Genomic DNA, 27,778 nt, shown 5'->3' on the forward strand with positions numbered 1-27,778 from the left:
TGCTTTGCCGAGATATACATTCGCGCGCATGCGCAGGAGCGCAAGAAGCCGCATAAAGTTCATCGAGTCGGGCACCGGACTGGGGGTAGGCGACAGAGGAGGTGCGTGCCTGGCGCCCCCCCGGCTTTGCGCCCTAGGTACGTGCCTACTCTGCCTACCCCTAGTTCCGGCCCTGCTGCCTGCAACTGCAAGAAGCAGAGGGAGCTGTGACTATATGACAGAGAGTTGGTCTAACTGAGTAATTGAGGAGAGCCAAGAGGCTGAGCAATCCCCCTTAAAAGAAGTATTGTGAGTATAGGGGTGACACCAACTTATGTGTATTTGCTGGTAGTCCACAAGGCAGGATTTATTTATTTTTATGATTTATGGTTGTATGCTGAAATGGTCACTCCTTTGTTTAAATAAACTGCCTGAAAGTGGAGTAAGCTTGTGGGATCCACAACAGACACTTTCAAAATCTATCTATCTATCTATCTATCTATCTATCTATCTATCTATCTGTCTTCACACAGGATGGTCAGGATGGTCCCTACATCTGCATTGGGCTTTTCCCTACCACATATATTAGGCAGTGGGCACCAGGGCCGGAACTAGGGGTAGGCAGAAGAGGCAGCTGCCTAGGGCGCAACGATTGAGGGGCGCTGGGCAGCTACCTCTTCTACCTACCCCTAGACCTGGCTGCGCTCCTCTAACAGCACTTATGCGTGCCATCGTTGACGCGCATGCACACAATCGTGTCGTCGTGCATGCACACACCAGCGTCGGTGCGCATGCGCACACCAGCGTCGGCGTTCATGCGTGCGCCAGCACACATCGAGCTACAGGGGAAAGGGGGGGGGGCGAGCTGGCCAGCTGGGTTGCCTAGGGCGCCCAGCCAGCCTGGCCCGCCTCTGGTAGGCACATGCTCTGATTTTTGGTGAAGCCACAAAGGCCCGGGCCTTGGGCGGCACAATTTTAGGCATGCCACCCAGCCGCAATCCAAGGGAGCATTGGGGACGTATACTCCTGTACGCATCATCCCCAGTACTCCAACGCATGTGCACGCTCGTGCAGGGGCAGTGCGAGTGCAGATGCCAGCACTAGGATCTAGTGGTCTCGGGATGCCGGAGCACAAAATCCAACATCCAAAGAAAACTGTAGCACACCGATCAAACTTGTCTTGTGAAGAAAAGTGTTTTTATTGGCTCACGGCAGACATAAAGTTTGGCAACGTTTCGGGCCACGCAGGGCCCTTTATCAAGCCACAAAATCCAGACCTGAGAGGGCACTCCTTGAACCCTCTTCCTTAGGACCATCCCTAATCTAGTACAGCTAACCTTCATGCTCTCTGGGGGAGTCACCTGACACACCCGTACCCAATGAGTCTAGACCCCACAGAAAAGGCTCAGTAATTTCTTGAGGTTGGTGCAAATGTAATACGTGCGCCACTAACTTCTTCGTAATTCCGGGCGGTTCTGGGCTGATTCCAGGCGGTTCCGGGCGTACGGCGGGGGTGGGGGGCCCGGCTGCACGTCCCGCGCCAGGGCCATCCCGCCTCTAGTTACATTACTGCGTACGATCAGATCTTTGCGTCTATGGCCAGCTTAACTGGTTGTGCATCTACTATCCATAATACCCAACTATTTAAACAAAGACCTGAACGTTACTGCATTCTCTCAGCCTCGTCCATTCTCCTTCTGTACTGTTTCCCTCTTTCACCTCTTCCCTTCTCACAAAGACGAGCCTACCCCCCACACCTTGACGTATGAACCTGCCCATAGGGGTCTCTCTTTGTCCCCCTCACCCTGGCGGCACATGGTACTGTCACACACTGGCGCAATCAGTAAGTAGAGTTAGCCCCGCCCATTACAACTCGGAATGAAAGCAGCCAATGAGCGCTCAGCTGTGGGACGGATTAGCGAATTAAAGCAGAGTTCCATCCCGTGACTCGCCCAGCTGTACCGGGTCCCTCCAGTGGTGCGCGGCGGGCTGTCAGTCTTATGATTCGGACTGTCCCCGTTACTTTGGAGCCGCCTTATCTGTGCGCGACATGCACTTGTATCTCAGCTGGCAGCACTGAGACCCTTTGCTTTTTATTCCACGTTTTCAGCATTTTCGAAGTCACCGCCCAACCTTCTGCCCGACCTCAGCGAGGATGGAAGTTTCAGGGCAGTGAATGTCATGGCAGAGGGGCCTGACGGGGGGTATGAACTGTGGCCGGAGCATGGCCGGGGCAGGGAGCACAGGACTGGGGTTACCGAGGCGAGTCTCATGGAAGCGGCAAAGGCGGCACCTCGGAGGAGCAGCATCATCAAGGTGAGAGCCGAGTACTAGGCAAAAGCGGGGCTGTGTGAGAAGTGACATCTCCTGGGGGAAGTGGGACACTCGTATACCTGCTACAACTGACAGTGCCGGCCCTTTACACCGCTGTGTATTAGCCAAGTCCTTGTACAGACAAACCTGCTAAACCCGAGTAGTGTTAGTGCAGCGTTAGAGCGTTACGCCATTGTATCCCGCGAGTCTTCACTGCGCTTTATCGCATGTCCTGCATTAGTTGCCAGTGTGCCAAAGTCAGTGGGTTCCCCGTGCCAAGTACAAATGAATTCACAGTGTCATGTATCCCATCACTATAATCCTAAACTGTACCTCAGTTAAACATGTACAAGGTAACAATGCCTGCACAGTGACAGGTAATATTACATGCCCAAACCCCACTGCCAGGAATTGCTGCATGCCACAACCCCACTGCCTGCAAAGTGCCAGTTATTGCTGCATGCCCAAGCCCCACTGCCTGCCCAGTGCCAGGTAATACTGCAAGTCCAAGTCCCACTACCGGTTCAGTGCCAGGTAATGCTGCATGCCCAAACTCCACTGCCTGCACAAGCCCCACTGCCTGCCCATTGCCAGGTAATACTTCATGCCCAAACCCCACTGCTTGCACGGTGCCAGGTAATATTACATTCCCAAGCCTCTATGACTGCATAGTGACAATTATTTGTTTATGCCCAGCATACAATAAAATTTCCTGCGCCCCCTGGGCTGCGCCCCCCACAGGTCCACCCACCCCACAGGTCCGCCCCCCACCACACAGTAAAAAAACAAAAAAAAATATTGGTGGCTAGGGTTCCCACATGTTAAAAAATAAAAAAAGATATTGGTGGTCAGGGCCCCCATAAAAAAACATTTGTGGCCAGGGCCCCCCCCATTAAAAAATATTGGTGGCTAGGACCCAACATGAGAAAAAAAAATTGGTGGCCAGGGCCCCCATCACCACATTATAAGAAATTGGTGGCCAGGGCCCCTTAAAAGTCCACACCTTCCCGAAGTCAGCAGCTCACAGAAAGAGGGGGGGCCCTGCTAATCAAGTAAGTGTGGCGTGGCAGGGCCCCCTTACCCTCGGGGCCCCCTACAACTCTCCCCCCCTGTACCCCCCTGATGGCTGCCCTGATTAGTCATACTCTTAGTCTGCAAAATGCTACAGTTCTAAATATTAATGCAGGACCAGAAATCGCTAAGTGTACCAAGTACCCACATACTTCCCATTACCAAGTACTAGATAACTATTTCTGCTAGTTATATTTAAGTATATGCTAGAAAATGGGTAACATCATATTCCCTCTATTTAATTTATTGCTTATTGAGTAACAAGCATTTTCAAATTGCAAACACTGAGCACCATTGGATTCAGTCTGTTGCTAAGTGTTGTTATTAAATGCTCTGTGCTACGTGTTTTTAGTAACTATAGATAATAGACTGAAGAGTTGCTGGAAATGACGTTTGACTATAAAGGAAAGGAAAGATGAATTCATGGCTATATTAGAACCCCCCCATTTATTACGTTTATTCCCTAGGCAGGCACACCTCCATCTTACCTTCATAGGAGTACCTCACATTGGGGTATATTTATCAAAGAGTGAAGTTAGAGATCTCCACAGTCCTCTAGAGTGAAATTCCACCACTTTCCATTCATTTCTAAAACACCACAGATTGGGTAGTTTTGATAAGTCTAATATTGACAGTTTATTGGCTTGGTGTATGGTGCCTCTGGGAGGGTCTGCCCAGTGGATATCTACAAAAAAACAGGACGCATGTATATATATATATATATATATATATATATATATATATATATATATATATATATATATATATATTGGGAAGGGTTGAAAATCCCCTCAAGCAAGGACATCATGTTCACACCAATGTGATACTCATCTAATGGGTCTCCATAGACCCACAGTATGATCAGATGAGTTTGATTTGCCAGATCAGCAACATTGCCAGATAAGTTGACCTTAAAGGACATGTCAACCCAGAAAATGATTTTTTTTTTTTTGCCTAATAAAACAAAACACAATTATAAGTAACTTTCCAATATGAATCTATTAAAATTTGTTAGTGCTTAAAAAGTTATTTGTAAATGTAATTGCTATTGAAAGCAGCATTTGCTTAACTCCCAGTTATTACTATTTAAACAATGTTGCAAAAGCCATTCTCCTCCAGCAAGACAGGTCTGTTAATCCGTCGGTTTATGTTACATTGTTTTAAAAGCCAGAGCCACCAGGGCAGAGGGTAGAAAGGGACACACAAACCCTGTCTTCAATAGCAATACAAACTATTGAAAATGTGTAATGAATGTATATTGCAAAGTTGCTCAGAATTATGTTTTTTTATTAGGCAAATTATTTTTTGGGTTGAAGTCAACCTTTCAATTAACTTCTAATGTGATATAAACAGTGATATTCTGAGAAAATTTGCAATTGGTCATTCTGGTTTATACAAGATATTAGAAAAATGCAGTAGACTAGAAGGACACGAGCACTGGTATTCAGACTCACCTTTTTACATACATACATTCAAAACATTACATAAAACAAATTATTTTTTTCTAGAAAACGATCTCTTTAAAAAACGACTCCATTGTTCTTTTTACATATCTAATAGGTTAGTGCTGCACTACTAACATGTTCACACAGGCTGAGGTTGGTAGGTGTGAGTATCAATGTAGCAGTATCAGTTACCCTCTCTTTAGGGGTTACTAAATGCAATTTTAGTATGTTGCATGCATGCGGTCTCTTCCACGTATACAACTTTTTTAACAAGGTGTAGTGATCAGGCCCAGCTGACAGGTGAAAAAACATGGTTAGTAACTCTTTACATTATAGCTGTCCATCTTTGCTTTTTATTTCCATGTTTTTCGATGATGAATATGCTGTAATGTGCAGCCTCTGCACATTTGTCAGTTCACCTGTACTGTGCGTGCTGCAAATATTTGTAGGTATGTGATGTATGTACAGTATGTATGTTGGTGTACTGAATGTTTGTCTTGTTGTTTAGCTCAATGAACAGCTGATAATGGTGTGTTAATGACTGTGAATTTTCTGTGAAAAAAAAAAGAAGTTAGAGTATGCAACTTAATAAGGATTAAATAAAAGGTACTGTTTTATTCTGAAAGACAATAATTTTACAAAATTAGAATCATTTGCATAAAATTGACTTTGGGGGAGGTTAGCCTTCCCTAAACTTCCTTTCTTATCTGTATACATGATATTATTCTTGCCATGTGATATGTTCAATTTACATTTGTATACTCCATTACATTACATGCTGCAATAATAATGCTGTATTAATCCCAGTGTAATGTCACAACTGAGGGAATTAGGGGCAGGCATAGTCACATGTAATGCATGTTGGTAAGCTTTGTGTTGTACTATTGGCAGGAACCCTGGGGCTGGTAGATCTGTCCAAGATATGAAATGACTGGGCATGTTCCAGCAATTCTAGAAAGTTGTTTTTATTGAATACAGAAATAGAATATCACAGCAGATTATGTGGAGGTGTATTGCTGTGTCAAACTACTTCCATAGCTCCTCCGCCTTCCCCACCACCCTCTTTCTTACAGAATTTTTGCTTTTTTGGAACCCCTGGAGATTACAGCTGCTGATAACTGAAACCAAGCTCTGTTATTTAGCTGATTACAGTTATTATTCCTATACGCTTATTTCCATACGCTCTCTTCTATATATTATTCACTGTAGGAAGGACAAGCACTGGTAATTTCATTATTTTAAGCATTGGGGCCTCATTTCCAAACACTGGAAAAGTGCAAAAATGAGTTTAGTTTGCAAAGTGCATCTGTATTATTGTTGCAATTTAAAGTAACATTTCTTATAAACATCCAGCATATTCCAAAAGTCATACTTGTCCTTGACTCCCAGAGATTCCCTTAGCATTTACAACCTATTGGTTGCCACTTTCATTATGCTGTGCATGGTAAGTAAATGCCATATTCCCCTCTACTTCTGCATCAAGTTATTAAGAGAATTTTTGTGGGTTCAGTTGCATTTTGGGGACTATAGCCTCTACCAATATTGGACTGGGGCCCACCCATAAACCTGTCAGTACTATTATTCTTCCTCTCCTCACTCAACCTCTATTCTCCTAGTCTCTTTTCTTTACATACTATAATGTATTCTTCCATCTATGTTTCCCATTTGATTCTGTGCAGAAATAGGTATTTCCCATGAAATAGGCCTGATAGAGCAGGAGGGCTCCTAGCATCCCGGTGGGCCAGTCAGACACTGGCCTTTACAAGCTGTGAGCATACAAGATCTCAGGAGAGTGAATTAGATGGAACCCTACTTACTCTACATATAATCCAGCATGTATTTTGTTGTTATCTGGTATATTATTGTCTATCATATATAATATCTGCACTCATTTGTGTGTCCATATGCTATGGATACTAAGGGGGTTATGTAATAAAAGGCACTACGTTTGCCCAGGAGCAGTAACCCATACCAACCAATCAGCAGGCAGCATTTACTGGTCACCTGTTTAAAAGCAAACATCTTATTGGTTGCTATGCGTTACTGCTCTTGGGCAAACTTAGTGCCTTTTATTACATATGGGGGTAAATGCCTTCTAGATCCAAGTGAATTGCCCCACAGGAACATACTGTGGCTGTGAAGCTTAGTGAGATCCAAAGGCATTTGCTGCTAAAAGCCTACTTGTATTGTAGAGTTACTCTTAGGTTTATCCATGACAATGCTACATAGCTTTGGATGTCTTCTGTGATTTTCCTTTTAGTTTAGAGTTTTTTACGCAAAGAAATTGCAGTTATACCATAATGTATATGTGCTCAAGCACAACATCCAGCTGTACATTAATGGGGTTGCAGGCTTTAATTTTAGACCAAAGATAGTATCTAATTTTAAATTCAATTCCAGGGTTTTTACTTTTAATAATGTAATCCACATTCTCTGCATCACCATAAAACTTTCAGTTACGATCAGAGAATGCATTTCACATGCTTGTTTTATGAATGATCATTTTGTTACTTTTAGGTCATAGGCAATCATTCTCACAGTGTGCATCACAGAAATAACTACTTTATCTGCAGTTTGGAATACAAGTGGTTTAGTTGGAGGGAGGAATTCTTTGTAGTCATGTAGTCCATGTGGGAAAATAATAAGGCCATTAGTGTTAGCTTCCTCATTATTCTCTAGGGGGGCTTCTTGAACATTGGATCAACAGCCATTCATTTGTTGTAGAACTATATCTATGTTCATAGAAGCACCAGCAAGACATTAAAAATATTGACACATTTTTTGTGTACAGATCAACATGACCCCCGATGACTAATATATCAGAGAACTGCTGTTTTGTAGAACAGTTGTGCTGATTAAAGTGCTATAGCCTCTGTATGATTATTCTTCCCTTAGCAAATGCATCAGAAAGGGGAGCTTGTGTTAGGATGTATCATTTGTTATGACTGGGATATTTAATTTATGCAAAAACTCATTCATTTAATCAGTGAAAACTTGTGATTCATTTATATTGGAATTTATCTAAGAATTACATTTTTTACAGTATGCAAAATATTATTTTTGGGTTTACAATCCCTGTAATTGTCTTGATTGTGTTTTGACATTGTTCACTGATGTCAGTTCATCTTCTAACAATAGTAATTAGACACAGAAAGCTGAATCACAGGAAGAGAGAATCCAAGAGAGTCCAATATTGGAAACTAATATTAGGCATTCACTGCTGAGAAGGTAAGAAGCAAATGAATAGGAGCCCAGAGGGAATATACCTGAAAAATGATTTATATTGATGATGTTTATTTAAGATACTTTCTTTAAAGCAGACGTCCATTAAGGACTTCAGCAACAAGTGACCATCATGTGCTAAACATTTTGGATCAGAGTTCAGACTGTTATTCACGTGAACTGTAAACACTCTTCTTCCCTCTCCTCCATGTACTTCTTTTTTGATCTGAACTATATAAGCAAGAGTATGACGTATCTGTTACTGTGGAGCACTTACTGATCTGCTGGTGGTATGCTCACAATCCTTGGATATTTATATTAGCAGTGGAAAGAGGAAGCATAGATTGGCAAAAAGTGTCTTTGCTTTCTTTATCCTTTTAATTCTGCCTTTCCTATTGTGGAAATAAATCTGATTTATGAGTGTCCGGAGAAGCTCAACAAATGATTCACTCCAGAACTGCTTTGAGTAAAGGAAACACAGATCTAGCTCTATAAACAAATTAGACATGATTGAAAAAGTCTTTCCCCTCTTAGGAAGTGCCTGTCATTTCTAGGCCAAGGATCTGGTGACATGCCATCTCAATATCTGTTTGTATGGACAGTTTCTTAAAAGCAATATAGTTGTCTTACTGTTACCACTTTATCAGCAAAATCTAAATTTATTTTATTTTTACCATCACTGATGACCTGTTTTTAGGACATCTTTACATGCCACCTTTAGTGGCGAGAGGTTTAATAAAATAAAATAAACCACATTGGTGTTCAGTGGAACTTACCTAAGGTTCTTCTTTCTTGTCCTCTGTGATTGCCGCTTCTTCGGTTTCCTTTTGCAGCTTTGGGTCTTTTCACAGCTTCAGCTTCGGCTCTTTTCGTGGTTTGGGGTCTTTTCCCGGCTTCAGGACTTCGGGCCCAGTATGACTGTACCCCCTATGCCCCCCCGATGGCAGCCCTGCACATATATAAACTATATACTATACTAACTAACTGTAGATCTTAAGATCACTATAGCTTTTGATATTATGCTTGTTAATCAGTTGCCTGAACAATTAATTTCATTACTTCTATCAATTAATTTAATTACATCATTGATTCATAAAATTGAACATTTACTGTAACTTCCCCATTCCCTTATTCAATTATTAATCAAGCGCCTGCGGAATTGATAATCAAGGTGATGTGCAGGTTGAAACATTTTTGTCCTGCACCTGACCCAGATTACCATGCCAATTTATTTCACCTACCCTGCATCTTCTCTGATGCCATCAGAAGGGGCAGGGTGGGACAACAGTAAATATATCAACAAGCACCAGCCGGTCAGCAGTGGGGTTTGAATCTGCACGGAGAGAGGATGAGGAGTGGCCATATTTCTATCTGTAACCTGTTCAAACCACAGGTTTCAAGCACAGGCGAACATCACTACTATGAACCATTTCTATGAACCTTTCTTTTTTTAAAAGATTTTCTTTATTGATTTTCAATTAACATAAGATAGAAGAAAGAAGGAAAGAAAAGGAAGAAAGGCAAGCAAGATGAGCTTCTCCATTTACATAGAATTGCATCCCCTTCAAGTCGCCCAAAACTTACATGTGCTCAACGACCGACTAGTTATCATAACCATTTAAGGGATAGCCAGCCATTTGTCCCAGAGTTTCCCAAATTTCTCAGGGCAACCTCTGGCAGCATACGTCAGTTTTTGCCTAGGGAGGGTATCATCTACCAATCTTTTCCAGAAGCCAAGAGTAGGAGGTTCAGGAGCTTTCCAAGTCAAGAGAAGGGCTTTCCTGGCATAGTGGAGCAACTGCTGCAGGCATAGTCTATCACTAGAGGGTATAGGCAGACCTTCAAATAGTCCAAGGAGACAAAATTCCGGAGACCTTATGTTAGGTAGTCCCAAAAATGTAGATATAAATCTAAGTATTGCGGCCCAGTATTGTTGAATCTTAGGACAGCCCCAGAAAACATGCAAGTAGGTGCCAGCTTCGACATTGCACTTAAGACATACATCCGGATGCCCCTGATACATACGTGCCAGCCTGTGTGGGGTTAAATACACCCTATTTAAGAATTTGATGTGAATAAAGCGATCTCTGATACATATATTCGTTTCTGGAATCTGTTCAAGTATATCTGCCCATGTTTCTTCATCTAGTGATGGGAAATCAGAGGCCCATTTCCTACACACCTGACGTATGGGATTAAAGTTCCCTTGGAGCACAATTGCATAAAACCAGCTAAGGGGCTTTGTTAATTCGGGTTTACGGAGGTAGCGTTCAAGGGTAGACTCAGCTATCCGTGGGGACCCCTCTGGAAATTGGGCCCGAAAAGCGTGTCTTAATTGTAGGAATCTAAAAAACATCTGGTTATGGATGCCATATTCCTCCTTGAGCTGAGCAAACTGTTTCAGCCCACCAGCACCAATTATATCCCCTAAGTATTTCACCTTAGCATTAGCCCAGAAACTAACTTCAGGCAAGGTTCTGAATTCTCCTAGTGCACTGCTACCCCAGAGAGGGGTCCATCTGGACCAGGCGTGAGATTTTTTATGCCATGACACTACAATCTTCTGAAATACCTGGATTACTGTTTTCATGGGGGGGGGTCATTGGATACAAAGCGGGTAGACCTCTATAGAGCTGGTTGGCTAGAGCTTCGAAGGAAGAGATTACTGCCGCCTCTATGAACCTTTCTAATTGGCTCATTATATGGATTTACAATAAACATTTAATTTTATGAGTTATCAGTAGCAGTAGAAGTAGACGTTGTCATAATGATTTGGGCAGAAAATTTAAACTTACACAGGTGTGCTGTGCCTATTATGGCAGCATGCTTAGGAAATCCTTGAATTACTGCCATACTCATGGTGCTGGGAGATCAGGGTTCTCTAGATCAGTAGCAGCACTTACATGATATTGTTGTAGCTCTGAAGCTCATTTATTCAACATATACAGACTGTGTGGTTTCCAGTTCCAAAAGGAATATATAGAAAAGCAATGCAATACTTTGTTTTATTACAATAGTTAATAGTCTTCTGATTTTTCTTCCTCTTCGGTTCTGCATGCTGGAGACTGTGTTACAATGACACCCCCGCCGTACAAGTGCTAAATCAACTGACAGCTAGTTATTCTCATATAATAGCAGAAGCACAGAGAAAATGAGGCCTCACGCATCTTGCATTCATAAAACTGGGCTAATCACAGTGTTAAGAAAAGTGATAATAGCATGGATCTGCTCACATTTTTCACAGAAACAGGCTCACTCTGAAGACTTCAACCCCCAGATGCTTACACTTAACTAAACATACATATTTATTCTTAAAGAAAAAATCATATTTATTAACCAATTATACCTTTAGCCATCATAATTAAAAACAACCTAACCCATAAAAATAAAGACAATGCAAATTAGATCTAGGGGCCCCTTGTATATATATAATCCCATTTAGATAATGGATAAATTAGAGTCATAGAATACAATATTAAAAGTTCCCAATGTCAATACCAGGGGATATTAGATGTATAGGTTTGATTATGCGGATACATTTTGTCCATTGGTTGATCCCAAAAGGCAAGTCGTAAATATGTATATACAACAAGGATTTTATTGCAAAATTATTTAAATCTTGGCATCTGACTTCTTGATAATGTTGTAGTGGTAAATATGTGGTCCATTTTAAACAACGTCCACCAGTGTTAATTGCCATCCATACAATATGTATAAACTTGTCTAATGTGCTGTTGTTGATGGAGCAATTAGGAAACCTCTGTTCCCATATACAATTAGCTCAGATTATTTACGATATTAGATAGTAGTTAAAAGTACAAACTCCGATATTGTATTATTATAGTGTGATTTATGTCCTGACATACTGTTTACGAATAATAAATCTCCATATTTAGATACTGAACAGCGTTAGTACTTATTATTCCATTGTCCGTGAAGCCGAGACCACTAATCATCCGCGTTCCAACAGCCAAGATGATTTACTGTAGTCAGTAAATCGTCTGGCCAGACAGGGAAAAAAAACATGCCTCCCAATAGTCCCGTTTTTCGCAGGACAATCCCGATTGTCCTGGATTGATGCTGAAATGTCCCAACTATATCTTTTATCTCCTGCACTGAACAGTCAGAAAAAGATATAAAGTTTCTAAAACTTTATTGGCTTTTGGCAGAGAGCCCAGAATACGTGGTAGGTGCACTGTATACAATTGTAACAATTTAAGACAAGGAGGTCTCTTGGGGAAACTGTGACTTGCAGCTTAAAGCGCAATTCACCTTCATTAGCGAAACTGTAATAAGACAAATACAAGAGTCCTCTGCATTCAACCCATTATCTGAAAAATGCCTTACCCTTTAAACAAAACGGATTGTTTGTCCATATATTGCAATATATTTAAGCTGGCCAACTACGTCAAAGTCATCCCATATCTGGCCAGTCCTATGCTCAATTTTCATCTGATTCATTAAGAATTCTATTGCTTCATTATACATTTTACAAAGGGACTAAGCAGTGACCAGCTCCATGTTGTAGCTCCCACCCTTCCCAACTTTAGTCAGGTGATCCCACTGGTGTCTAATAAAAGGGAGTTTTACTTTGAAAGCAGCTAGTAAGTTGCAGGTAAAACTTAGTCCCTTTGTAAAATGTATAATGAAGCAATAGAATTCTTCAGATAAAAATTAAGCGTAGGACTGGCCAGATATGGGATGACTTTGGCGTAGTTGGCCAGCTTAAATATATTGCAATATATGGACAAACAACAGTGTTGGACTGGCCCGGCGGGACACCGGGAAAATACCCGGTGGGCCCCGACCCTAGTGGGCCCCCGACGGGCCAGACCCCCTCTCCCAAACAGTTTTTCAAAAAACTATTTCGGAGCATCGCAGCGCCATTTGCACACGCGCGCCTAGCGCCGTTTGCGCATGCACGCTTAGTGATTTTTTACGCATGCGCGATGCGCCGCCTGACGGAGTATGCTGATCGGCGTTACGGCTCAAAGTAGGTAGCTGGGGCCAGAGGGGGGCCCTGGACAGCGGTCCCGGTGGGCCCCTGGCCCCCCAGTCCGACCCTGACAAACAATCCCTATTTTGTCTAAAGGGTAAGGCATTTTTCAGTAGCAGTATGCACAAAATGTCGCTGTCTTAAATATATTGATAATGGGTTGAGTGCAGAGGACTCTTGTATTTGTCTATATGTATTTTGTGGTCACAGCCTCATTGCACCCAGGCTAATGGTTTTAAAAATTAGTGGTGAGCACAACTTTCCCTTGTTCGAAACTGTAATAACACATAAAAACCACAGAAATGTGTTCAAACTTTCATAACCTGCCAAATTGTGTAAAATGAACATGGTAATTACGGGGTGAGGCCACAAAAATGGGCATGGCCAAATAATTTAACTGCCTTGTTCCAGGGGAGACTTTTGTCCATGGTGCCTGCACTGTGCCTGTCACTTACTGTATTGCCCCTGTGTATATTCCTAGCCTGATCTATATCTCTATTTATGTAGCAGCTACTGAAACTATAGTCAAGTTTTACCTCCATACTGTCTGACTGTATGACAAGAGAGACAACTCCAGATGACTAAGGGTAGCATATTTGTGAAACTAGAGCTCATCATAGTGCACCAAAGTGAAATTCCACTGCTCTCTATTCATTTCTATGGGGTTTTAAAGGTGTATTTATAAAGAGGTAAATTCTTACTTTTATGTAATGGTAAATATCCAATAGAAATGTATACAGGATGGCGGAATTTCACTCTGGTGAACTGTAGTGAGCCCTAATTTTATATGCTCCTTATATAGGGTGTAAGGAAATATTGTCTGCCAAGGGTAAATTCCACTATTCATTTCTGGGAGGTTTCTAGAAGCATATTAATACAGAGGGAATTCTCCCTTTCTGTCTTTGGAAATATGCTCCTAACCATCTCAAAGAAAGGAATTTTACCTCTAGCGGACTCTGGTGAGATCTGTTTCACCCATTCAGGGCCGTTTATGCCATGAGGCAAGGTGAGCACCTTGCCTCAGGCGGCAGTCAACGGGCAGTTACAAGGGGCGGCAAAAAGCCAGAAATTTGCCTCTGTTAGTGCAGAAAGCGCAGTATGCGCTCGTTGCATTAGTGATGCCGCCCCTTTTGATCCGCTCCTACGCTAAACTTTTAAGCACGGGGGCGGCATCGGGGTTGCTACCTCAGGCGGCAGCAGCCCACGGATCGCCCCTGCACTCACTGATAAATATGCATCAGTATTTTGAAGAGATCGTCTTATCAGTAGGAGGAGAGTGCTTTAACCTGCAGTGTGCCAAATATATCTTGGATTTACTTTACAGTTGATAGATGCAATTATGAAAATCACTGATAATCTTGTTTTTGCAAATATATAAACCTATTTTTTTTTTTTATTGTGTGTTTTGGGAAGTATAAAGTAAAGTATTAAGTAGAAGTATCACCTCCTTTAAAGTGTTTTCCATCCCTTCCAGGGTCTGTTAGTTCTTTCAGTTTAAAAATAATTATATTTTAAATTAGTCACATTTACTTATGTTCCCTTTAGTCAATGCTCTCATGGGCTCCTATAGAACAGCCGCACTGCTAGGAATGCGCTATGCTTTACTCAAATTCAATGGTGATTATATCAAACCAAAATCTGCCAAGTTTTATATATTGAAGAAGATTAGTGATATCTGCTGTAGAAAATTGTCGAGGTATTTAGCAGTAACAGTATAAAAGTGCCTTGCATGTTGCTACTTGTCTCTGACTTGCTCATGAAACAATGACAGGAATTAGAAGGGAAAGTGAGGCCTACAGGGCATAATATTTGTTTTTTTTCCAAAGCTGGCAACTGTATCTGCATGTTCTGTTTAATGTACAGGAATGTTTCAGTATGTTTCAGTGCCTCAGAATGGTATTTCAATAACTCAGTCAGAGAGAATTTGCTATAAGACACACACTATGGTCTAATTTTTCTTTTCAGTTTAATTAAATGTTATTTATCAACTGCCTGGAAGCTACTTTAGTGGCATCTGCCTATACTGGTACAGTGGGATCCATTATCTGGAAACCTGTTATCCAGAAATCTCTGAATTACGAAAAGGCCGTCTCCCATAGGGGCAAATTTACTAAAGGGCAAAGTGACTAACATGGGCGAAAATTCGCCAGCGTGACGTAATTTTGGTACTTCTCCGATTTACTAACAGTCGCTGGCGTAACTTCACTAGCGAAGGAGATAGACTCTAGCGGTACTTCCCTCCCTTACGCCTGGCAAATTTGTGCTCTGGCGAATGGACGTAACTACGCTAATTCACTAAGATGCGGATTTTACTGAACGTTACCTCTTGCGCCAGACTTGCCTTTGCCACCTCAGACCAGGTGAAGTGCAATAGAGTAGAAAGGAGTTCCGCAAAAAATAATTGAAAATTTTTCTAAGTCCCAAAAAACGCTAGCGTCTTTTCCTTATTCAGGCTGATAGGCTGAAAAATAGAGTCATTTTTTTGGGGTAACCGGCTTCCCCCCTACATTTCCTAACATATGGTACATAAACTATACTTTGGGGAACATGTGTAGGGCAATATAACAACTTTATTTTATTTTATTAAGGTTTCCCGGGTTGTGTAGTGTAATGTATTTGCTGCAACATATACGTCCATTCAACTTTAACTTCCCACCATATGCAAATCAAGCAATGCCAGAGCAACTTCGCCAGCGTTCAGCCCCTGGATTTTAGTGAATTAGCGTTGTCCTGGCGATTCTACGCCTGCCGAAGTGTTGCGCTGTGAGCGAATTTGCCCCACAGACTCCATTTTATCTAAATAACTCAAATTTACAAAAATTATTTCTTTTTTCTCTGTAATAATACAAGAGTGCCTTGTACTAAGATATAATTAAAACTAAGATAAAATTAATCCTTTTTGGAAGCAAAATCAGCCTATTGGTTTTATTTAATGTTTAAATTAATTTCTAGTAGACTTAAGGTATGAAGATCCAAATTACAGAAAGAACCATTATCCGGAAACCCCCGGGTCCCAAGCATTCTGGATAATAGGTCCCATATCTGTAATAAAAATGCTTTTATTACCTGGGTGTGGGTGGTATCCATTTATTATTACAAGTTAGAATTAGTTCAAATTATGAACTGCAGGGAGCATGGTCAGTAGGGTGCTGATGTTAAGAAATGTATCAACTGATGTATTAAATTTAAACAATTGAGAGAGCTGGTAACCACTTACTCTTACTAAGCTGCTTTCAAAAATATAAGTGAAGGGAAAATTAATCTTTTAACAAAAAATTGTAAAAATATAAAAATCAATTAAAAGTAATGAGAATAAAAGCTACTGAAGCAGTTTATTGCCAATAGATTAGTCACAATAGTAGAATTCTATATTTATCATGTAGAATGCTTTACCATACCTGAGTAATCAGCTCTAGAAGCTGTCTATGTTTGTTTAGTATAGCAGTTGCCATATTAGCTTGGTGTGATACTAACGTCCCCCTGCCGCACTAATATGGCAGCCCCCTTATACAGGAACATGGGGAATCAGTCAGGTAATGTAAAAGCATTGTGCAAATACTTTATGGCAAAGTTAAAAGTAGCTTTCAAAGGCAATATTTTGAAAGATGTAAAAAAAAAAGAGTTTAATTTCTGTTGTCAGTATCTCTTTAACTTCCTGCTTAAATCTCTCCCTGCTCACTCATAGCTCTGGGCTCAGATTACAGTAGGGAGGGGAGGAGGGAGTGGAAAAAGGAAGAGAGGAGCAAACTGAACATGCTCAAGCCCGTGCCCTGGAGGTAGGGTTGCCACCTTTTCTGGGCTGGAAAATGGGCAGAGGGCAAGGTGGATGATGTCAGAGGCACGGCAGGATCAGTGATGTCAGGGGTGGGAGCATCTGGACAGGTGACTTTGGGGTGGGACTGATGACGTGGCGATCAGAGATTGGCTGATCACCATGTCATTATTATCAGCAACTGAAAGCTTTTATTTTCATTTTTTTAATTTGTCCAATTACTTTTGAGCCTGAGATGAAGTGATTGTGTTAAAAAAACTCTTTAGATCCTCACATTTTTATGCAATCTTTTTGTTCAACCCATTGAATTAAAGCTGAAAGTCTGCAGTTCAACTGCATTTAAAATTCAGAATGTACAGAACCAAAATTAGAAAAAAAAGTTGTCTGCCCAAATAATTATGGACCTAATTGTTCATTGGTTTCCTTGACCCACTTGGTGTAACAGGCATTCTACCACAACTACTCAAAAGCAGCAGGAGGGTCTGTAGTAAAGGCTCTGATGTCATGAAAAGTTGTAATACACAATAAAGCCCTTAATTCTTTGTAGCAGGATTTTTACATATACTGTAACCCCCAAAATGGGTCCCTGTGTTATTTAGGTTGGGTCTCTATAATGCCTCTAAATAATGTAATTTTTGCTACAATTAAAACAATGTGAATAAATGGTGCTAAACCTATTTTTTTGGACTGATTCTACGATATAATTGGGTAATTTGATAAAAAAAGGTTAAGAACGACTGCTTTATGAATTATAACATTTTCTGTTCGCTAAAAACATGTATCCAATATATTGAAATAGTTTCCTGTTTTCCCAAATTAGGAATATTTATTTTTCTTGCCGTTACCCAAATTCAGCACAAAGCCACTTCTTTGTTTTTCACACTTCTAACAAGGGCTGGTATGTATGTAGTAAAAGCTCATTTCAAAGGATATTCAGTTTTGTAAGAAGCGTATGTAGAACTCATTTTTGGACTTGTGGTTACAGCTGAAAATTGTGCTCACTGTGTGCTTCTTTGAATTGTTCCTTTAAATCAGCATGTTACTAAGTTGGGGATCGTGCCTCCCAGCCCCACCCAGTGTAGGAGCAGCAAGACGTATTTGCTCTGTAGCCGCACACAAGGCCGATACAGTTCAGACCCTACTGCCGATTATAATTAAATCGTCTCCATGTTAACAGAAGTAAGGAGTGATTTCCTGCTCGGTGTTCAGCCCACATCCCTGTGCTTTCCTTTCCCAAACCTCTGTTTATGTCATGTCAGCTCAGCCAATTAACTACCAATGATCTTTTTGTCCAGCTTTGTTCCAATAGATTTCAGTTGTAGCTACTAGTTTCAATGTGAAGTTTCCGCTACTCAAACCTGCACACTGCAACTACCGTTCCTCCCTGTCCCAATGACTCTTGCTCAGGTGATTACTTAGATGTGAATTTGCAGCCTGGGGATACACATTTTTTTCTGGTTTCTATCATGTGCTGTCCTTTGTACAGCTTGGCAGAATTAACAGGTCATCTAATTTTTTCATATAACTCCATATGTCAATGCCATAGGCAGTAATGGTTATGACAGGTTATGTCAGGTGATCACTGACACTGTTTTGAGGGATAATCCCCTTACCTGTGATTACATTTCTCAGATCAGCTCAATTTCTATTATAGTCTAAGTAAGGAAAAGGTATTTTCTAGCGTTGTTTCAAAATGTGCCATTGTCATAAAGCTTTCAGGGAATTTCAGGCAATTGCAGTGTAAAATATCGTGGCTGTTTAGGCAATTTAACTTTATTTTTTAAATTGCCTCATCTGCCAGTGCTCTATCTGAAGTATTATATTCTCACTTTGTTAACCACAGAAGATGTTAGAAGCAGATAACAGTGTATCCGTCATTGTTATTGATAAATTGAGTTGTTTAATCTTGATAACTTTCAAGTCAGTTTAATAAAATTTTTTTCTGACATGCTATTTATTAACCCCTTCCACTGCTTGTAGGCTACTTTTGTATGTTTATCTTTAAAGGGTTAGCAGGGAGTATGTTATTCTAAAAGAAGAGACCTAACTTGTCTTGATTGCATTCTAACTATGTTTGCCAGTAAAGCACCTATGGTTTGGATCCCTAAAATGGGTCCCTATGCTGTGGCCCTATGCTGTGTGTCTTCATGATCACCGTGATGGAAGGTTATTATTTAAGATGAGGTGCATAACAGATTCCAATACATTTTCTATATTCTGGTAATTCTTGGGTTATACCAGGTTCTTAGAAATCTAAATCAATGGAGGGAACACTCTTTAGGGCTCTTACAGATGTGTGTTTGAAGCTTCGCTCCCCTGCGTTCCAGCCGCAGGGGAGCGCAGGAGTAGACGCATTCAGTTTTTTTCAATGGGGCTGTACTCACACAGGCGCATGTAGGCTCCGAACGCAGGAAAAATGCAGCATGTTGCGTCTCAACCTGAACCTCAACCTAAAAACCGAACGCAGGGGAGCGCAGCTTCAAACGCTTGTCTGTAAGAGCCCTTACTATGGTAATAATTAAAAATAAGTAATAGGTGCAGTCCTCAAATCCCCATAGAAAAAATAGGGGCTGAACCAGAACAATATAGCCAAATTAGACCTCCACACTAAATAAATCAAATGAGTGGTACTGCAGATAGATAATCTTTATAGAAAAACTCTTTATAGAAAAACAGGTAATTTAGCCAATACAAAACAATGTTTACAGGGTTGTACATATCAAGCATAATGCCAAATGGTTTTCAAATACATATGACCCAGTAAATAATAGTATAGAAATGCATATAGGAAAGTGGACATAGACGACAATGAGTGCTGGCTCATTTTTTAGGCCACTACAATTTTATGTGTACTTAAGACCACAGGAGGTGATCTGCACACTTCTGTGTATTACCACCAGGTTTAGCCCTGCCATGCTCTCTAGAGTGTAACAAATGTATTCTTATTAACTACATTGCTTAGTTTTGGACAACCTGAGAAAGCATTTGACTTAATTTTTTACAAGTGCAACGTGATTACAGTTACAAATTAAGTAATGGTTAAATTATTCATTAGAGAGCTGCTTAGACCCAGTTATGTTAGGCCTGATATATTTTTCCTTGAATTGTAGGCATCAAGTAAATAAAGGTTTTCCATTGAAATAGCAACCAGCCATTTCCAGATGAGCTAATGCAATTTTCACTTCTTTCACTTTTTTTTTCATTTATTTCACTGCTCTCTCATCTTCTGTCTCTGTCTTTCTCATGTATAATAAAAGCCGTTTGCTAATTAAACATGGAACCCAAATTATTTTTTTCATTAAAGCAGCCATACCTGTTATAAAGGTCTTTAAATATCTGAGCTGTCAATCAAATATTACCCTGTTCTGCTCTCATACTGATCTCCTGTGTGTGTCAGTAAAGATTTGTCGTGCAAAAGAGAGTGATGAGTTTGGGGTGGTATCTTTGCAGATTCCATATTCTAAGTCACATATGAGTGATTTTCTATTGTGACCATTTTTCCAATATTGAAGAGTAAAGTTTCATTTTTTTACCTTCTAAAGTAGCTCTGGAGGAAGGGGTTGTTAACTCTTTAAAGGGGTGGTTCACCTTTTAGGTAACTTTTATTACGTTGTTGAATGGCAATGCAATTCTGAGCAACTTTTCAATTGGTTTTCATTATTTATTTTTTATAGTTTTAATGTTATTTGCCTTTTTCGTCTGACTCTTTGCAGCTTTCAAATGGGCGTCGCTGACTAACCTTCTAAAAAAGAAATGCTCTGTAAGGCTACAAATGTATTGCTATTGTTACTTTGTATTACTGATCCTTCTATTCAGGCCCTTTCCTATTCATATTAGTCTCTTATTCAAATCAATGCTTGGTTGCTAGGGTAATTTGGACCCTAGTTACCAGATTGCTTAAGCTGCAAATTGAAGAGCTGCTGAATAAAAAGCTAAATAACTCAAAAACCTTGAATAATAAAGAATTAAAACAAAGTCTCAAAGGTGAATTACCCTTTTAACGGTTCTAAATTGATACTTTTAATTGATACATTTGTTATCTTTGTCTCTGCTTAGGAGAATCCCTGAGTTTTTTTATTAAAGGCAGCCGTTAGAATTGATAGAATAGCTGCTAATATCCCACAGATATTGCTGAGAAATGTAATCAATTAAATGTAGCAAATTGTAACAGCTCACAAAGCTCCTGGATCAGTGAGCTGCCAGACTGAGACATTAGAGGCAGGAACTTTAACTTTAAACTTACATATCTGGAAAACTGTGAAAATTATAAAATGCAAAGTCTTTGTTTACAATCTGAAAACAACTCAACTGAAAAAAGTGTTTGGAAGGTGAACAACCCCTTTAGCCTTTGTTGGGGCATAGAATGATGAGAATGGTATGTTTATCCACAAATTATGTCAGTGCTATATAAATATGGTTGCCACCTGACCGGTATCTGACAAGGGCCGGCACTTGTATTGAAAATCTACTTGTCAGTAAATTTATAATGTCCTATAAATCCCTCCTTTCCCTTTAACCAGTCTGCACATTTACCTGCCCATTTTCTGGTCCCATCCACATTTTCCTGCCCATTTCCCCAAGCCATATGTCATAGCCCTGCCCCAAGTGACATCATGGTCTGTGTCCAACCCAAAATGCTGGCACTGGTTAAGAAAAAAGGTGATACACCAGAATAGGGGACCTAATGCCCATACACAGTGCCCTACAGAATTATGAAGTGTTAGGAAGGAGGGGAAATGTGTGCAGTGCAGTGACATCTAGCTGAATGGAAAGTGAAAATAATTGACTGCCCCGCCTCTATGCCTCAGGCATAGAGGTGGAGCAGGTAATATTTGATTGACAGCTCAAATATTTAAAGACCTTTATAACAGGTATGGCTGCTTTAATGAAAAAAATAATTTGGGTTCCATGTTTAATTAGCAAACGGCTTTTATTATACAGCTTTTTATGTGTAGGTGACAGGTCCCCTTTAATGGCAGTTCCATTTGATGTCCAGCCTGCTGCTTGGTTGCTAGGGTACGTAGAACATTACTTTTACATTGCAAATTGTGAGTGCAGTAAAAGCACTGGCACACAGATGAAACTACCAACAGATTAAAAACCCACGTGTTAACTTGGTATTACAAAAAAAGTACATAGTTTGTCAGGTTTGATTGGCTGCATGCTATGTGGTATTCCATCCTCCTTGTACTACTGAGTGTGTTGAAGAAGCCAGGTGTGCATGTGAACTTCTCTTACTGAAATTGGAGAGCAGTATTACCGAAATATTAAATCATTTAAGACAGAAAAAAAATAGTTTCATATTGTCATCAGCACGGTGCAACTTTTAAAATCTATTGGGTTGCTTATTTTTCATACTATGTTTAAAGGTCAGGATTATAGTAAAATGATGATGATGTCATAAAAAGAATTCTCTGGTTCCATGAGTTCATGTCCAATTTATGTGAGGGTAGTTGGCAGCCCTCTTCTAAATCTACTTCATCCCAAAAAGCTGATTTTAAGGGGACCTTTTCCTTTTTTTTTTATTTATTACCAGCACAGTATTGTACAGTAAAATGTCAATGAGCCATATCATGCATAGCTATAATGCACTGGACATTTTAACAGTTAAACCCCGGGGACAACAGCAAGAGAGGGGAGATAGAAGAAAAGGAAAAGAGAAAGAGGAGAGAGGAGAGTTGAAGGGAGATCAATAAAAGGAAGGAGGGATACATATTATGGGGGACGCATTATCCTTACTTCCCACTTGTCAGCTTTAATTATGTTGCCTCCATCCACATAACCACGTAACAAATCAAGCTTCTAAGTGGAAAGCAGTCAAACTTTCTAAATAACAGAGTCCATACATGAGAGAAACCATTTTTAATCCAGATCATTAAGCCAATCCAGGGCCGGTTGAGGGGAAGTTTGTTTCCTATTAGTGTAAGATTCATACTGTAATATCCAGAAGATCCAAATATTGGTGAATTTAGTGGGGCATCCACGAGCCGTGTATATTTGTTCCAAAATTGGGAGAGTTTCATCAACCAGGCTTTTCCAGAAAGTAGTTGTTGGTGGGAGATCATCTTTCCATTTTATAGCAATTGCCTTTTTAGCAAAAAATAGTAGGAAAGTAATTAGTATTTATTCTGTCCGCGAGGTGACCGTGTCTGTAAGATAGTTCAGTAACAAGTTCGAAGGGTGTGTTTCAATCGGTAAGGCCATTAGATGAGAGATACATGCTGCTACTTCAGTCCAGAAATTTTGTATAGAGGGGCAACTCCAGGCCAAATGGAAAAAGTCAGCATTTTTGCTTTTGCACTTGTTGCATAGCGGAGGCCTAGCAGGGATGCGGTGGGCGCGCTCAATAATAAACATTGGAGAAAAGGTTTCAGTCCCACATTCAGTTTTAAGCCAATTTTCCAAAAATGTAGTGGTATCCGGGCCTTCTGCTCTTTCAGGGAAATCAATTATAAGCACATTGTTGCGTCGCAGGCGATTTTCTAAGTCATCCGACTTTGCCTCAGTCGCCTCCAGCTTGCGTTGTATTTGGGTCAGTCGTTCCGGCAATGGATGGCAGGAATCCTCCAGCTCCCCCACCCTCCGCTCCACCTCAGTTGTGCAGGTCCACCTCAGTTGTGCAGGTCTTGTCGCAGAATGGCAACGTCTATCCACAGCTCCTCAACCTTAGCCATGGTTGCTGCGTGGCACATTTGAATAGTATTCTGGAGAACCGCCACAACCTCCGTTAAGGTAGGTTCATCATTCTCAGTGGGTGGCGGAACGCTATGGAGGCTGATGACCTGAGGGGAAGGGGAGAGTGCAGGGTCGGACTGATCGGCAGAAGTATCCGGTGTACTCACAGTTGCGTGCGGCACTGATATAGCCGGTGTGGCTGCTCTGCTGCGCTGTTCCTTAGGCGTTTCTGGCTTGCGTGCGTTGGCCTTTTGGTAGGCCTCCCCGTGTTCCTTAGATGCGATCGGATATCAGAAGCCTCTGCCATATTATACTTCTTTCTGCCCATCGACAAACGGTCAATCGTAAGCAAGCTTGATTATAAGGGAGTTTTCCCTTGGTTAGTCAGGATTTTTACCGGATTTACGTGGGTTTCAAACGGAGCTCAGCTACCGCACGTCTGCTCACATTGCTAGTCAGCCACGCCCCCCTTTTCCTTTTAAAACAAAATTGTGGCACAATTATTGCAAACTAGGTGAGAGAAAATCATCTAATATGCTTCTAACTGCGTTGATGATTCAAAGAATGTGTCTGAAAACCAGAAATCTATTTTCATTTATTATTCTTAACCATGGAGATTTTAATTATGCTGAGTGTTTTCTGTGCCTTCTTTGCAAACTGCTCTTAATTTTATGAGCATTGCAAATCTACCAGTAACTACATGGTGACCTAATGATTCCCTTGGAACAGTTAGTTTTAATTAGCTGATTTAATTAGTGCCTTAGGTTGTTCTAAAATAACTATATATGTGAAAAACATTGATCCTATATTATTGACTGATTACTATCATTTCTATTATTCCTACCACTAATATATTTTATCATCAAATACAATCCAATACAAGAACAACACTGTGTTAAAATATACCCCATAAAAACAACACACATTTTTTAGTGGCGGCATAGCCTCTAAGGCCTGCACAGTAATATTAATATTTTTACCACAAGCTGTAACAAAAATTAATATAAGCACAATCATTGAGCTTTCTTAGTAGAAAGATGGGAGATGATTGATCACATAGGCCAAATAAATGTCTCCCGTATTGTGTAATAAAAAGAAAATTTAATATTAACTCCTAAAACGGTGCTTCACTTATTTTCTAAATAGAGGCTAACATAACTGCCAAACCTGTTTATTGTTTTACTACAGGGTGAAAAATATATTACGCAGCTTTCCAGCAGATGCGGTAAAGGCTAATTCAATAAATATGTATATAAATATAGATATAAGGCAATTTTGAACAAACATTGTATCAAAGGGCCAGTAATCTGAAAAGATTTATATTTTACTGTGCACTGTTAAAAGTTGTGTGTTTCCTTTAGAATTTCTAATTTATTTTTTAAAATACAATATAGATACAATGTGTATCATTTATATAATTAAGCTATTATGTATCTGTGACAGCCATCCGTGTTCTGTAAGGACATTTGTATAGCAGATAACAGATATGCTTTCATTAATCTTTTCCCATATAAATCAAAGCTGTGCTGCAAATATGTATTTTATTTGTATGTGCTGGCCAAATAGGTATATTTTGCTGGACCTTTAAGCATTTAAAAGGCATACTGGTTCTCTTCTGCCATCAGACAACTGTTTCTTTTAAAATAAACACTAATGCATACACAGGCATTCTAACTATCAAGTGGGAAATCCAATTTATATAAAACATAATCTAGTTGACGTCCAAATTATGCAAAATTCAGCCCCGTTAGTCTACATTGTTTTGCAGCAGTACCACCACAATTCTGCCCAGCAGCATAATAGCTTTGTGTTGGATAATGACACTGCTTCCGCCTGACATTCACTTATAAACCCTTATAATATACTATTCTTGTACATACCGTTAACCATTTTTCTGCCTAAGAGTTTTTTCCTTAGACAGCAATTATTTTTTTAGACTTCATGGTGAAGGGCCTTTGTGTCAGCCCATATATCACTATATATTAGGAAATGTATTACTACTTGCTTATTTCAATTTTGGTGTAGATATTTATTAATTGATGATTTCTCCACAGAGCCCTAAAATTGTTGTACCAGTGCCATATTGATGAAGAGGGAAAGTCCATAGTACTGGGAAAAGTGTGTTTGCCTTGTTTGCCAAGTTTCTGTTTATGAACTCATATTCTTGAGTGAACAGGTTGGTAGATATGCAATTGTTGTGTTTAGGGAGGAGTAGATGTAGCTTTAAAGTCATTTGTTCAATCAAATGTTTCGGGACCCAAATGGCCCTTCCTCATCACTGTACTAACTATTGCCAGCTCCTCAGTTTAGGACACCTTGCTGTAGTGCAGTGCTCCCCAACCTTTTTAACCTGTGAACCACATTCAAATGTAAAACACAGTTGGAGAGCAACACAAACATGCAAAAATGTCCTGGGGCTGCCAATTATGGGCCTGTGATTGACTATTGGTAGCCCTTATGTGGACTGGCAGCCTAAATGCGGCTCTGTTTGGCAGTACACATGGTTTTATGCAACCAAAACTTGCCTTCATAACAGTAATTTAAAAATAAGGCCACTGGGAACAACATCCAAGTGGTGGTTGGTGAGCAACATGCTGCTTGTTAGCCACTGGTTGGGGAACACTGTTGTAGTGTATGACTAAGTTATATAACTGTTTGCCAGATTTGTAGAAACACAATGACACCTCAGCCCACCACTTACATGTCAATATCATATGCTGGAGTGCATGGTCCCAGGGTGCTCCAAGATTAATAAAATGTGCCCTATCTTTTTGCTTGATGTTAAATTTGTGGACCGTGGCTCCATAGTAAATAACAGAACCTGTTTTTTCTGTTACTCATGTGGCTTGCTTGCCAAAAATGGAGAAATGAAATCCCTCTATAAAAATCAATGCCTGTCCCTATGTACATTTATTTATTTAGATTTATTTAGGATAAAAATGTAATTTTTAATTCCTTGTTGTATGGTTCTGAGTGTCTTTCTGAAAGAGCTAGAACACATTTTAGTACAGAGTTCCTATATATTTTGGTTGAAAGTTGAAACATAAAGAATAGATTTAATTGTTTTATTTTCATCATATAAGCCCATAGATAACATGCTGCACAGTATCTAAGAATACCAACATGAAATAGTATGAGGTGCATAAGAATTGTATCCTTTTAACCTACCGCCCCATACACTGCCTTCTTTCTCTCTTCTACAGATCAGTGCCCCTGTGCATGCTTTGTCCCTGTTGTGCAGCTGTAGTTTTCCCAATGTACATAGACGGGTGCCATTCAGGCACTCCGGACACATGGGGCACTGGCTGACAGTTGGAGCATGAAAGAGTCCTGGTGGGTTTATACAGCATACTTTATTTTTCCATTTTACTCTTCAGCAGCAATGTTTTATGTGGTTTAAATAACTGTTTCTTCTTTTTGTTGCATGCATCTGTGTGATATTAAAGGATTCAAGGGACATTACAGTATATCAGTGATCTGGAACTTGAAGGGTTTTATTATGGAGTACAGTATATCTGCCTGTCAGTATAGTTTGCTGCATTGTATAATGTAATAGTTCTCTAGCCTTTCAAGTGCACTCACTAAGGAATTATATACAATATGAAATATAAATGCTAGCATAAAAATGCTGTTCATTTAGAACATTGCTGTTGAACAGTTCTGCGGTGTGTAGGAGGGATATAAATCCAGTGAAACTCATCCTGACACAGAGGTGACGGCACTGACATCTGTTACAAGGGTAGAAGCAATAGATGATAACTGTCAGTGTTTTCTGGTGTGATGTGATACTGAATGCTCTTATTTTGTTTTTGCAAGTACAGTATACAGTTCCTGTCATACAAAGGAAAACAAAGAGCGTTACCAAAGTCCTATAAAGTGTTAGCTCCATAGCTTGGATGACATTATGTTGACTAGGTTAATGCAGTTTCACTAATGAATAGCAGAATATAAAATTATTGCTCTATGGCAAGACCTGTTGCTCTTCATGAATTACTGGTGTAGTGCTGCTAGAATAAAGAATGCAAATGTTTGATTGGTAGCTCTGGTTTACTGGATTTGGGAAATGTTGCCAATGTTCCTGCATATCCCCCTTATGCCAGAATAATGTGTATACTGTAGTTCCACTGTGATGGCTGGAATCCAGATCAGTTACTGTTGTTTAATTATTCAGAAAATTCTAATCCCTTGATCTAAAGCTCATAACAAGGGTAAAGGTACATAAATATAACAGTTTACCTTAATTTACAATATACAATCAATAAATAAAATGAAAAGTTGTCAATTTTGATTCAGATTGAGAAGCCA

At 40.1% G+C, this 27,778-nt stretch overlaps 1 protein-coding gene across 1 annotated transcript in view; it reads left to right on the plus strand.

Annotated features, from left to right (window-relative positions):
- The first annotated feature begins 1,921 nt into the window (after positions 1 to 1,921).
- The window catches only part of LOC108703054 (inactive phospholipase C-like protein 1), a 109,050-nt gene continuing 83,193 nt past the window's right edge, over positions 1,922 to 27,778 (plus strand). The window contains exon 1 of the mRNA XM_018238992.2: positions 1,922 to 2,295. Within this exon, the coding sequence (XP_018094481.1) occupies positions 2,161 to 2,295 (135 nt within the window). The 5' untranslated portion in view covers positions 1,922 to 2,160. The remainder of the gene's footprint in view (positions 2,296 to 27,778) is intronic.

Source organism: Xenopus laevis, chromosome 9_10S (assembly GCF_017654675.1).
Source record: "Xenopus laevis strain J_2021 chromosome 9_10S, Xenopus_laevis_v10.1, whole genome shotgun sequence".
In the NCBI taxonomy this organism is placed as follows: domain Eukaryota; kingdom Metazoa; phylum Chordata; class Amphibia; order Anura; family Pipidae; genus Xenopus; species Xenopus laevis.